The following is an 11919-nucleotide window of genomic DNA, read 5'->3' as shown; positions in this document are numbered from 1 at the left end:
TGGTCGGATTTCTGGGGACGTTGTTGGGGACGGTGCTGCCCTGCGTCGCGATTGGCACTCAAATAAGCAGAATTGGCAGTTCATTGGAAACCTTCGACTCTCATTGAGCAATTCCATTGAATTCCACGAGCTCGGAGTTGCTCCAAAATGCTTCAGAATTCACTACGAGGCGAACCCGTCGACCGGAGATTCGTGAGGCCGAAACCGCGTTAACGGAAATAAATGATTTTTCGGGGTGATCAGGATTTGGAAAAATCTTTACTTTATTTCTATCAGTGTAGACAAACTTTAACTTAATTCTTCGAACTGGAAAAAGGTAAAAAGTAAGTTATAAACTAAGATTAAAGTTAATCTATATTAACAACCTAGAACTCATAGGAGTCTCCTGGAAACTCCCGTTGGGCGACCAATAAGCGTGTTGCATGATGGACGAATTCGTTCCATATCCATGTGGGACTCAGCTCGGTCGGTGCTTTGACCACACCGTACTTTGCCTGACTTTGCACGAGGATTAGTTGACGTTTGATTGGACTCCATGTCGGGTCGGGTGTCAGCTTTTTAACGTCAGATTCTGAAGCCGCATGATGAACCGTACAATATCGGCGTGATACCGGATTACACAGTGTGGTTCTACTTCTGATTTGAGAAAAGTATCTCAGAGTGGAAAATATGACGGAGATAGAATGGTGAGAAAATTTATTTTCGTTCAAGTGTCTATTATTTCTGTCTGCAGAACATAAACAGTATTATTACATCGATATTGTTATTCTTCAACAATATAATTATAAGATGACACATGTTGTACATAACATGTTGTTACATTGTTAAGCACTCTCTAAATTCTTTGGAGTGGAATCTCACTCTAAAAAGTGAAAATTGAACCTGTCTTAAGAAGTAGTACTTCAATTTTCAATCTTTAAGAATGAGATTTTATTATTTAGAGTACAAGACTCATTCTGAGAATTTTAGATAATAGAATATTATCCGCTTTTTATTCTTAGAATTTTCTTTCTCGCTTTCATCAAACATATATCTATCTCACTTCAAGCTCCAAAAATGTAATTTTGTCATAGCAAATATACCTTTTGGTTGCTTTCCCTTTAGTGACACAGTCGACACAAACATGACTCTATCCTTAAATTGTTGGCATTCAATGAATAATAAAGATGATATATGTGTCGATATTATATCTCCTAAAAGAAAAGCAGCCTTCAACATTGATATAATGTTATATATTGTTTAGTTTGTTTTCCAGATGATACTATTATTGTAATAATAAGATTTTCTTCTAACAAGAAAATGATATTATACAAAAAAGAAATTTTCTTGCAGGATATCGAAACCCATGGAATATGGGATTGTAAAGTTTGCATACCTGGAAGAAGCTATGGAGCATCCTTTAAAACCAGTTGTAATCACTGTAAGAAATAGCTGTTACTGGAATACCATTTTATAAATAGATTTATTCGCGTTATTTGTACTTTTTGTACTCAGTAACTTCGCTTTTTCTCTCTTTAATGTCAGAATATGTATTTATCTCATTTTAAATACAAACATTTTTGGAGATTTTAAACACGAACAGATCTAATGTTTCAATTTCTATCTCGTATTCTATCTTGTATGAACAATAAATTTTGATAGAAAATTTTTTACTCTTATATAGCTAATCGATGGACGTAGCGCAGCTAGACGAAGTGCATTGCGGAGTACAAGTACCAGTTCCTCCACTGGAACACCTACACCAACACACGCATCGATTCCTGCAAATCTATTGAGTGATCCATTGTTGAATCATCCTTCCCTAGACGGTTCTGATCCTCTTACACAATTTGCTCGAGAAGAATTGGATCCTCTCTCTAAAATGGCTGCAGATGAAGTAATACATTTATTTAGATTTAGTTACGTTTTTATTATTTTTATAACTTAAGTTTATATTATCTGCGTCATAGTGGGATTATTCTAATGTTGCACCTGCGGGTAAAAAATCAAAGGACACAGCAGAGGAATTGGTAGAACCATGGTCTGTTAGACGTTCCGCTATACTGAGTAAATATACCACCTCTGAAAAATTATCGATTGTCACCAGTTTCTTACCAGGTGGTGAAAAAGGTATCTTTTTAAAAAGATTATTAATTTAATTTGTGAAGGAATATTAAAATACAGTATCATTTATTTTAAATTGCTTATTGATTAATAACTTTTTAAATTGCTGCAATGTTGCTTCGTCACAGTTGTAGTGAAAGTTCAGCCGAGTGGGCCAATGGTCGACAAGGTAAAAACGCGACTTGAACAATTAGACGATTTTGAGGAAGGTTCTGTTCGGCAAATGTTGGACTTGTCGCAACAACAATACACTGCACGAATCGAACAATTAAACAACGAACTAGTACAAGCATGGCATTCCGACCAAAGAGTAAAAGCGCTCAAAATTGCAATACAGGTTTTGACACATTTATCAGCTTTTATAAGAGAACTTGGAACAAAAGAACTTACGATTTAGGAATTAATGTTAAATTATTTCAGTGTGCCAAATTATTAGTAGATATATCCGTAATGGCTTTTTATCCGAGCAAGTTTGTTCTCATCACAGATATTTTGGATATCTTTGGAAAACTTGTGTATGAGAGATTGAAAATGAAGGCTGAGTATTACAAGTAATTATTATATTATATAAGAAAACTCTTATTTTTTAATTGCATGTAGTTTATATTTTTTTTTATCGAGCAATTACAAACGTTATTTATAGTATTGATATTAATATTTTTTTCTTAGACCAGGAAGTAAAGTACCCACGAGTTTGCCTGATAATTTTACACCCGACATGGTTCCTGAGAACGCGAAGGAGACGTGTCGGAATTGGTTTTACAAGATAGCTTCAATACGGGAACTAGTACCGCGTCTTTATGTAGAAATGGCAATAATAAAATCTTACAGTTTTCTAACGACTAGGTATGACTTTCGTCACTATATTCGTAATGTTGTAATAATATGATGATTGAAATATTAAAGTAATATTTTTCATTTTAGTGAATTTAATACTGCTTTATTACGTATAACTCGTATGATAAGAGGTATCGGAAATCCATTGATAGCGGTTTACGCGAGATGTTATTTATGTCGTGTGGGATTGGCGTTGAACAAAACATCAGACTTCGAATTTGTGAGAGAAAACCTGTATGACTTTCTTTTTACGTATCAGCAGCTATTTGGGATCGCTGTGAGAAACGAAATAGTGAAGCAAAATGTTACCCTTCATTCGTATCTTAATTTATATTCGCCAGCTTTGGATTGGATCGTACAGGTTTTAGTGGCGACATCGCCCGAGAGCCTTTTCGAAGAGGTTTTATCTCGTTGTAAAAAACAAGAGAACGGGTAAATATATTTTAAACGTATATTTTTAATTTATCTTTAATTTTTAACTTTTATCTAATCGATGTGTATATGTTTTCAGATCATTATTATTAAATACAGTGTTGACTGCATTTAAACCTACTTATATTGCAGCCCGTGCTATGGATTTTGTGAATTTAATAGTAGCGAGTGAAGACGATGGTATTGAGATTTAAAAAATTGAAGTCGAGAATATAGTAACATTTTTAAGTTACGTTTTCTCTTTTTAACATAATAGGATATCCTCAATACCTCTTATATCGGAGTTTGGGAGAATGTCTTGTACGAGAATCTCCGCCGAAAGAAGACTGTCAATCGGTGCTTAATGTGATATGGAAGTACATAACGGACCTCACAGATCCCAACAAATTCATGCATTGCGTCGAGATTTGGATTCAATTCACTGTTATACACTTTTCTGTAAGTTATATTTGCACAAATAATATTTAATTATACTTTATATGAAATTAAATTATTATTGTACATATTATGTTTATAGGTAATTGAATTAAATTTATTTTTCGGCAAAGTAATAGATCGGCTACGACCAAACAAAGCTTTCGAAAATTATTATTCACAATTGCAGAATATTATTGAGAAGATAGTTGCCCACACACAAGATTTTGAATCATTGCTTGCTATGGTAACTATCCGCGCTATTATAACGCACATATTATTCATATTTATTCACGTAATTTTAAGACGTTCGATCTGTTACAAATTATTTGACGTTTTGTAGGACAATTTTTTACCTCTAATCGATTTGTTTCACAAGGAAAGTGTTAAGGTTGAAGTTTGTAAAACTGTCATAGAAGGATTGAGTGTGCAAAACGGACCTATTACGGATCCTATTATTATAAACGCTCTGATGTTTATTGCGAGAATAATGCACGATTCTGTTAGGTACATCAATTTAATTTCACGATTAAAGTTTATCTTTTGATCTCTAAAAAACAAATCATTGCAGTGCTCTAACCGTCGAAGATGAGAAACGACAGATCGGACAATTAATATGCGGACTAGTGCAACGAGTAGATTATGGTCGCGATTTTGAGAAGCAGCTTAGTTTTTACGTAGAGGCCAGGGCAGCATTTCCTAATCTTGATAGCGTTCATATACAACTTGTGCAAGTATGTGATACATATATGTTTTACTTGATAATACATAAATGATTTTTTCTTTTGTTGATATATAAAAAAAAAGATTTAGCGGTAATAAAGTCTTTTTTTATTTGCGCTTAGTGCGTTAATAGATTATCAGTTGATACTAGGAAGATAGTACGTGGTCATCACACGAGAAGAACGTCAGCGTTTGTACGTGCCTGTGCTGCATTCTGTTTCATTACTATACCATCGTTAACTCTAGTCCATACACGCCTTCAATTATATCTACTGTCTGGACAGGTTGCCCTTTTAAATCAATGTCTAGGCCAAGGTGTAAATTGAGTTAATTTTTATTTTAACATTAACACATTTTTTTTTTTTCATTAATTTATATACGTAAATTGGCATTTTTCAGCCGATGCTTGCTTTAAAGCTGCTTTGAGTTTAGTTCCGGAAATGCCGAAAACCATCGATATCGATGGAAGACAGAAAAGCTCGCAGCCATATTTGCTCTCATACTTATCGAATTTCTTGTCAACATTGTTAGTAGTTCCTGTAAGTATATTGATATACACTATGTTTTTAATTTTATGATTTTAAGATTGTTCTATATTAGGATAGCCCAGAGCATGGCGTCCTATATCTGATGAGAGGCTTGCTCAATGCGGTTCAACGTTGCTTTGAGGAGAATACCTCAACCAAACCATATTTATATTTACGTGTACTCGATCTTCTTTCAACAGTAGCGCAAGAAAATTATCCGTATCATATCGATAAGGTATTTAATGCTTTTGTGCATATTTGAAAGAGCAAATAAATAACTGTCATATTTTCGATACTTTAAAATTAGAGAAATTAATTATAATCTCTAAAATTTTTATGTCACATGGCATTTCAGGTTGACTCAAATGATAAATTATATGGATCGGATCAGAAATTTATCGGTGAAGTCAATAAAATATGTTCAAAAATCGTTGAGGAAATCTTAGGCTATCTCAAGTATCTTGGATCCACCGAGCAATTCGATAAACAATCAGCTCTGGCACTCGAACTGTTTAATTGTTTTATTATTCGTGCAGATTTACGAGACACTGCATTAGCAAACATGGCTGTAAATTTGTGGCACTTATCACAACGACACGGTTCGGTGGATTCTAAAGTGACGGTAAATATTTGGAATAATCAAGATTTAGATTTTTTTATACATTGTTTTGCTTTTAAAATCTTTATTTCGGATATCCTTTTCAGATGAAGACAAAGGCTTACATGACACAAAAGAGTCATCACCGAGAATATGAACATTTTGCTGAAATACTGAAGAAAATGTCGAGATGAGTGACATTGAGACTTGATAACAATAAGGATCTAGTTTAAACATTTTTTATTGGCAGTTTTGGAAGACATTTTGTAATTATGCAATAATTTGTCTGATTATATCAATGAAGCCAAAATTAACAAATAATAATAAAAATATATAAGAAGATAATAAAAAAAAGATAAAACAGAATATAAATTATAACAATTAATTGTTACAAGTTAATATATAATATTATTAGTTAATATACAAGTATTGTATCATGCAATATACAAGTATTGTATATTACATATTAATAATTGTGTATTGTATATTACAAATTAGTATACAATATACAATTGATTGTTAAGCATCATTTTATACTATATTTTTTCAAATATAGCAAATGCTGCTCAATATATGAAATGTATAAATAATCGATGTAGAAAGAATTTCTACTCAATAAAAACATTATTGTTCTAAATTTGTTAAAGAATACATTTATATCATAACTTTTTTTGAATATTTTCTAGTTTGTATCGAACTATTCATATATACTTACAACTTATGAGACAATCAAATATTGTATATTACATCATTTAGTTTGTCATATTGCATTATTCATTAATTCACCACTTATCATAAATTCTTCGTAACATATCTTTATAATGTAACTGCCATAGAAAAATAATGATTATTTATAGACTTCATAAATCACACGATATATCTCCGATGAGTACTTCAATATGGAAGACATCTGATTTGGAAGACACAAGATATTGTCAAGATGATTTTTATTTTTTTAAAATAGAGCGAAGCGTATCCAGAAATATATCGGCATGATGCTCTGTGAAGGTCAACGCAGGCCTCAGCCGCACAGCCTGGCTGCCGCAGCCACCTGTCTGAATACCTAACAAGAACAGAGGAAAATACGAACATTGAAGATATTCTTAGCACTCACATTTTACGTTACAACATTATCTTACCTTTCGTTGCAAGTTTCTTGATGATGCTATCTCGCGCTTCAGACGAGGGGCAATTAAATGCTATGAAAGTACCACGTCCGCGCACTGCACTAATTACATTGGTATGTTCCTTTTGCATATCCATCAAATGTTTTAACAGATAATTGCCCACGCACGTAACTCTATCCAAAAGATTCTCTTTTTTAATCGTTTTTATAATCGTCTCGAGCAGGATCACTTTGCTGGGATCGCCCATCCAAGTATTGAACACACGATATGACAGTTTCGGTCTGCGTGCAGGTAATTATACGTTAATACTTAAAACATGATTTTATATTATTTTATCATTGAAAAAAAAAAGATTTACTTCAGATCCTCCGAATGATAATAACCGCCTAATTGCATTTTCTTGCTGAAAGTCATTATGTCGGGTGGAGTATCTAAATTAAAGTGCTCGTGGCACCACATTTTTCCCGTTGGTCCGCCACCGGTTTGCACTTCGTCGACAAGTAACGCGGCTCCATACTGAAATATTTTAACATGAGATTGCAATATATCTTTTGATAACGTAAGATAATTACCTTGCATGTTATGCCTTACCTTTCGTATCAAGCGTTGAAGTTCCTGAAAGAATTCTGGGGATGCGTGATTGTCGCCGCCTTCTGCTTGAATAGGTTCAATTATCACACCAGCCACTGGTATTTTCTTTTCGTTTTTGTACTTCTCAAATAATTCCTCGACCTAAAATATCAAGATTTTTTAATTTTCTTATGCGAAACATTTAAAGAGGTATTTAACACTAGAAATACCAAATAATATTATTATAATATTATTATTGATCATTTCTATTTTTTAAATTAATATTATATTTTTTGTGTAAAAGACAGAATCCAAAGTCTTGACTTTTCAGTAATTATGTTTTTGATAATGAAACACTTAGTTTTCCATCACTTTCTTAATTTTCCTATTAATTTATTTGCTCCTTTATTTTCCTAATTAATTTATTTGCTTGATCCTTTTAATAAGTGAGAAATATTAATTCTTCTGGTGTCACAATGTACAATAAAGATTTGACGATATACCTCTGCGAGGCAACGCTTATCTTCCTGCTTGTTTTCTCGCACGTTTTCTTCTAAAGGATATTTGTACTCTGGAAAGGAGGCGATAGGCCAGTCGAAAGCTGGTATATCCATCTTGTGAATGTACTTGCTGTGAGTCGTTGAGAGACAACCTAAGGTTCTTCCATGAAAGCTACCTATCGATATTAAATATTTCATAAAGATTCCTAATTGGAATGAAACTTGTTTTCATTCGAACAAATGACTGACCTTTAAAGGACATAATAGAGTATCGCGGTGAGCCAGGGATTTGGTTCATCATACACGATTCTATCTCTTCCTTCGTGAACGGTTTGCCTTGCCTTTGTTTCTCGGCGTACCAGATAAAAATGTTTTTAAAAGCATTCTCATTAGAACAAGAACCGCACATCATTGTCGTAATGTGTGATAATCCCGGTGGTGCTAACTGTCCAAAATAACAATTTTTTTCAATTACGTCAAGATAAAAGACGATACAGGAAATGAATTATAGTTTCAGCATATATCTGTTTACCTCTTTCTTAAGTAGAACATCTCTTAATCTATTAGGCCAGTCTTTTCCTGGAAAGACACCTAAAGCAGGTCTATTCACTATAATTCTCTGAAAAGAATCATAATCGTTAATTAATTATTTTTCATACAACTTGAACACCGTCTTCGTAAAGTAAAATAATTTATATGAAGGTATATCAAGAATATTCGATTATTATAATAGAATTTCTTTTCAATACTGTATACTTAAAGTATAAGTGATCTTGTAGAGGAAGTTAGCATGCAAATTCCATATATGAAAAAAATATACGGTACTCCGTGATGGTGTGCTTTTATACACTCACTTGATTAACGGGATCGGCGAGAGCCTCCAGCATCGCCGGATGATTGTACCCTAGAGGCATTGATGAGATTTGCATATAAACGTCCAGCAACACATTCCCATCAACGTCAATTATGTAATTACCGGCGGATTTTTCATAGTCTGCGAAGAATTGTACGGAAGACGCTTGCTGAAGTCACAGATTTCAACATTGTAAATCCATTTCGTCTCTGGTTTATAAAATATTTATAAAAGATTTGACATTATTACTCATATGTGTACATTACTCTTATGTGTACATTTAAGTCTACATATAGTATAATTCTATATGATAAGTATATATGATAAGTATTCTATATGATAAGTATAGATAAGATAGTTCAAGTTATGTAGTACAAGCTACTACATAACTTGAACTATTGGATTGAAATTAGGCAAAGCGTTCAAAATATCATCGCGGATAGCAAACGACTAAATTGATGAATTAAACAAAATATCGTGCCATGATGTCACCCAAAGAATCAAGAGGGTCTGACGTACTTGTATCGAACTTAATTCTTGTAGCAAGCTGCGCGATCGAGGGCCTGGTATTTCGGTCATAAGTACCGGCCCTTCAGGTTCCCTCGGCATCGAACCGGTTAAGCATCTCTTCCACGTAGTAATGCCTGCATGACAATATTACATTTATATTTGAACAAGTATTTCTACGTGCAAATTTCTACATTTTATTTAAATATACAGGCTGTCCCGAAATTCAGAAAATCAAAATATCACGGCAAAAAGATTCTAAAAAAAATTTAAAGGTATTATCAAAATGCCTTACATTTTTTTGTATGCCATAGTCTTTAGTTATCGCGCTGAGTCAGGCTGATGAGTCAGATGAGATAAACAGCCGTTTAACCATAATATTTAATTGATTTATGATTTGAAAATCTTTATATCTCAAAAACTACTGCTCGAAAAATGGTAAACAATTTATATTTTATATTTTATATTTTATATTTTTGGAATTTTCTTACTGTGAATTTTGATTCGTAAATTTGGAGACATTTTGTATATTTACTTTACAAAAAATACATATATGTGTATATTACACATATAAATTTTTGTGCGCTTTTGGATTTTATTGACATATCTACACCCGAGCAGAAAAACAACTTAACTCGCTAAATTGTTCTACAACTCTGATGATCAGTTCTATTGACGGTAGTTAAGGATGATTGCTTGATACAGTGTGATTTTATGTATTTGAACCCCTCATAAATCACTATGTTGCAATGACGTGGCATAAAAGCAAACGCACAAAAAGTATGAATAAAGAAAACAGAGATTGTAACAAGGAGATTGTGTTAAAAACAATTTGTATCTCTAGACATTGAAATCAGAATTAAAAGATAAAATTCTCATTTAATGATATCTGATTATAAGATATGATAAACTTTTGTGATTTTGATTGAAATAACATGTTTGAATGATGAGCTCTCCTATCTTAAATATCAGATCGTCTATTTGATGTCTGAGACATCTTTACATCACGATCTTTATATCTATTGACATAGAATTTAATTTAATCTAATATATGTGAAGTAATATAAAGTTGACAATGCTTATTTTTTGTTCCAAAAAATTTTCTACTTTTTTAAATCAAGAATTAGTTGTTTAAAATTAAAAGAGATTATAACGAATATCCTCTTTGGATTGTATACATCTCGTTGATACTTTATATTTAATTTACTTTGTCACACTGAAAAAATTCAAAATGACCTAAAATATTTATTACCTAATACTAATTCATATTAATACTATTTATACATATTAATATTATTTTATTGTTATCCATTTTATCAAGATTCAAAAATATCGTTTACACAAAGCTGTGTCGTTAACACAAAACTGTGTTTTCTAAAAAGTCGATTTAAAATTAGCATTACAACGTTCAATATTATGTCAAAAATAAACATTCTTTTTTCCTGTTATTTAAGATTTTGAATAAGATTGATTTAATTAACCTTTTGAATGAAATTAAATCAATTAAATTTAACAGAAGAATTAATTTTTTTAATAAAGATATATATATATGTGTTAAAAGTATCTATCAAAAATACATTGTGAGAAAGTTATAATATTAATTTCTATTTTAATTCACTACTTTTTGCTTTCTGCGATCGCTGCTCTGTGTAGGGATTTAAGGTTCGCGGGGCGGCGAAGCAGCTGGAGCCAGAATGAATTTATCGATTTTCTTACGGTCCACGCAGCATCCGCGATAGAAGAGCGGCGTGCTCGAGGATAGATTCTCGTCGCCCATTATGTGAATTATACGAATCTGAAGAGGAATGAAGCAGTATAAATACCGTTTAGCAGCTGTCGGAGCGAGATCCGCCCACTCAACGCACGATGATACTTGTTAACAAGCATTTCCGTTTGAGACGAGAGCACAGATACAAGGGCTACTCAGCAACGTCGTCTCTGCCGAAGGGATGGAGCCGTACTGGTCGCTGATACGCGCTGATAGTGTTCACCCAGTTTAAAGAGTCACCCAGTCGAGAGTCTCGTGGGGGCGCGAGTTGCTCGAGCAGTCGCTTCTGCTCAGTGAAAGAAAGAGAGAGACAGAGAAAAAAGAAACAGACAGAGTGAGAGAAAGAGAGAGAACTCATTATTTCGTGTATATCGTCGTAGGAATTTATCATCAATTTCAGAGTCGAATACCACAAGTATTAATATTCTACCCGGTGCGCGGAAAAAAAATTCAGCACGTACAGCAGATATTTGGCAGCGCGTGTGAAAGATACCGAAGGCAAAAAAAAAAAAAGAAAAAAACATCGGTCTCTTTTCGCGATGCTCCGACTGCGAAAGCAGTCGCTGATTAATGCGAGGTATCAAATTGTCCTTGCTTGCACAACTGTCTGTCTGTACGTCTGTTTCATCGTCAACGAATACCGTTGTACTTCGTGTCAGGAATAGTACTGTAATTCCAACGGTTCCACGTGGTGAAAGTGAAAGTGCAATTTCGGGCTTTTTCTTCATTGGTTATATCATTTAAATGCGTAACAAAATTGTACATGTAATTCCCTAAAAAGAAGTCTTCCTTTGAGTATCCCTCGTTTTACGAGCCTCGTACATATTTATCATAATCATTTACGATGTTAAGTTATGTCACATAACAAACTTGTAATTTGATGTTAATTTAATGTTAATTTGGCGTACATAATTAATTAAGATATAATCGAGATTCTATTATTATTCTATTATTATCATA

General features: G+C 33.1%; 2 protein-coding genes across 6 annotated transcripts; one reads left to right on the top strand and one right to left on the bottom strand.

Annotated features, from left to right (window-relative positions):
• The first annotated feature begins 85 nt into the window (after positions 1-85).
• Positions 86-6271, top strand: LOC105144266 (VPS35 endosomal protein-sorting factor-like). 4 transcript variants are annotated; one of them, XM_011053066.2, is made up of 19 exons: positions 86-316; positions 379-686; positions 1333-1420; positions 1664-1876; positions 1950-2109; positions 2232-2440; positions 2524-2654; positions 2773-2949; positions 3028-3372; positions 3452-3552; positions 3629-3810; positions 3890-4033; positions 4130-4293; positions 4358-4520; positions 4632-4824; positions 4909-5048; positions 5110-5271; positions 5392-5658; positions 5742-6271. In XM_011053066.2, the coding sequence occupies exons 2-19, from the start codon at positions 670-672 to the stop codon at positions 5826-5828; spliced, it is 2943 nt and encodes a 980-aa protein (XP_011051368.1). In that variant the 5' UTR covers positions 86-316; positions 379-669; the 3' UTR covers positions 5829-6271. The 4 variants fall into 4 exon arrangements, with proteins under 4 accessions (XP_011051368.1, XP_087267254.1, XP_011051369.1 ...); XM_087411128.1 differs by having other exon boundaries at positions 370-686; XM_011053067.2 differs by having other exon boundaries at positions 86-323.
• Gabat (4-aminobutyrate aminotransferase) lies at positions 5858-11632 on the bottom strand. 2 transcript variants are annotated; one of them, XM_011053075.2, is made up of 10 exons: positions 11015-11632; positions 9204-9328; positions 8686-8853; positions 8364-8450; positions 8081-8276; positions 7835-8007; positions 7353-7493; positions 7120-7277; positions 6774-7042; positions 5858-6697 (listed from the first exon to the last, which is right to left on the bottom strand). In XM_011053075.2, the coding sequence occupies exons 1-10, from the start codon at positions 11076-11078 to the stop codon at positions 6582-6584; spliced, it is 1497 nt and encodes a 498-aa protein (XP_011051377.1). In that variant the 5' UTR covers positions 11079-11632; the 3' UTR covers positions 5858-6581. The 2 variants fall into 2 exon arrangements, with proteins under 2 accessions (XP_011051377.1, XP_011051378.1); XM_011053076.2 differs by having other exon boundaries at positions 8686-8893; positions 11015-11030.
• Between the last annotated feature and the right edge of the window lie 287 nt (positions 11633-11919).

Source organism: Acromyrmex echinatior, chromosome 11, assembly GCF_024713525.1.
Source record: "Acromyrmex echinatior isolate Ae372 chromosome 11, ASM2471352v2, whole genome shotgun sequence".
NCBI lineage: Eukaryota > Metazoa > Arthropoda > Insecta > Hymenoptera > Formicidae > Acromyrmex > Acromyrmex echinatior.
This window is presented reverse-complemented; position numbering and strand designations above follow the sequence as displayed.

Excerpts from the sequence above, each read along its gene's own strand:
- LOC105144266 (XM_011053066.2), top strand. Across the intron at positions 5,272-5,391 it reads ATCCGTATCATATCGATAAG|GTTGACTCAAATGATAAATT; the intron begins GTATTTAATGCT and ends ATGGCATTTCAG. Across the intron at positions 5,659-5,741 it reads CGGTGGATTCTAAAGTGACG|ATGAAGACAAAGGCTTACAT; the intron begins GTAAATATTTGG and ends TATCCTTTTCAG.
- Gabat (XM_011053075.2), bottom strand. The coding sequence starts at position 11,078 with ATGCTTGTTAACAAGTATCATCGTGCGTTGAGTGGGCGGATCTCGCTC. Across the intron at positions 8,277-8,363 it reads ATGTTCTACTTAAGAAAGAG|TTAGCACCACCGGGATTATC; the intron begins GTAAACAGATAT and ends TATTTTGGACAG. Across the intron at positions 7,278-7,352 it reads TTCAACGCTTGATACGAAAG|TATGGAGCCGCGTTACTTGT; the intron begins GTAAGGCATAAC and ends AAAATATTTCAG.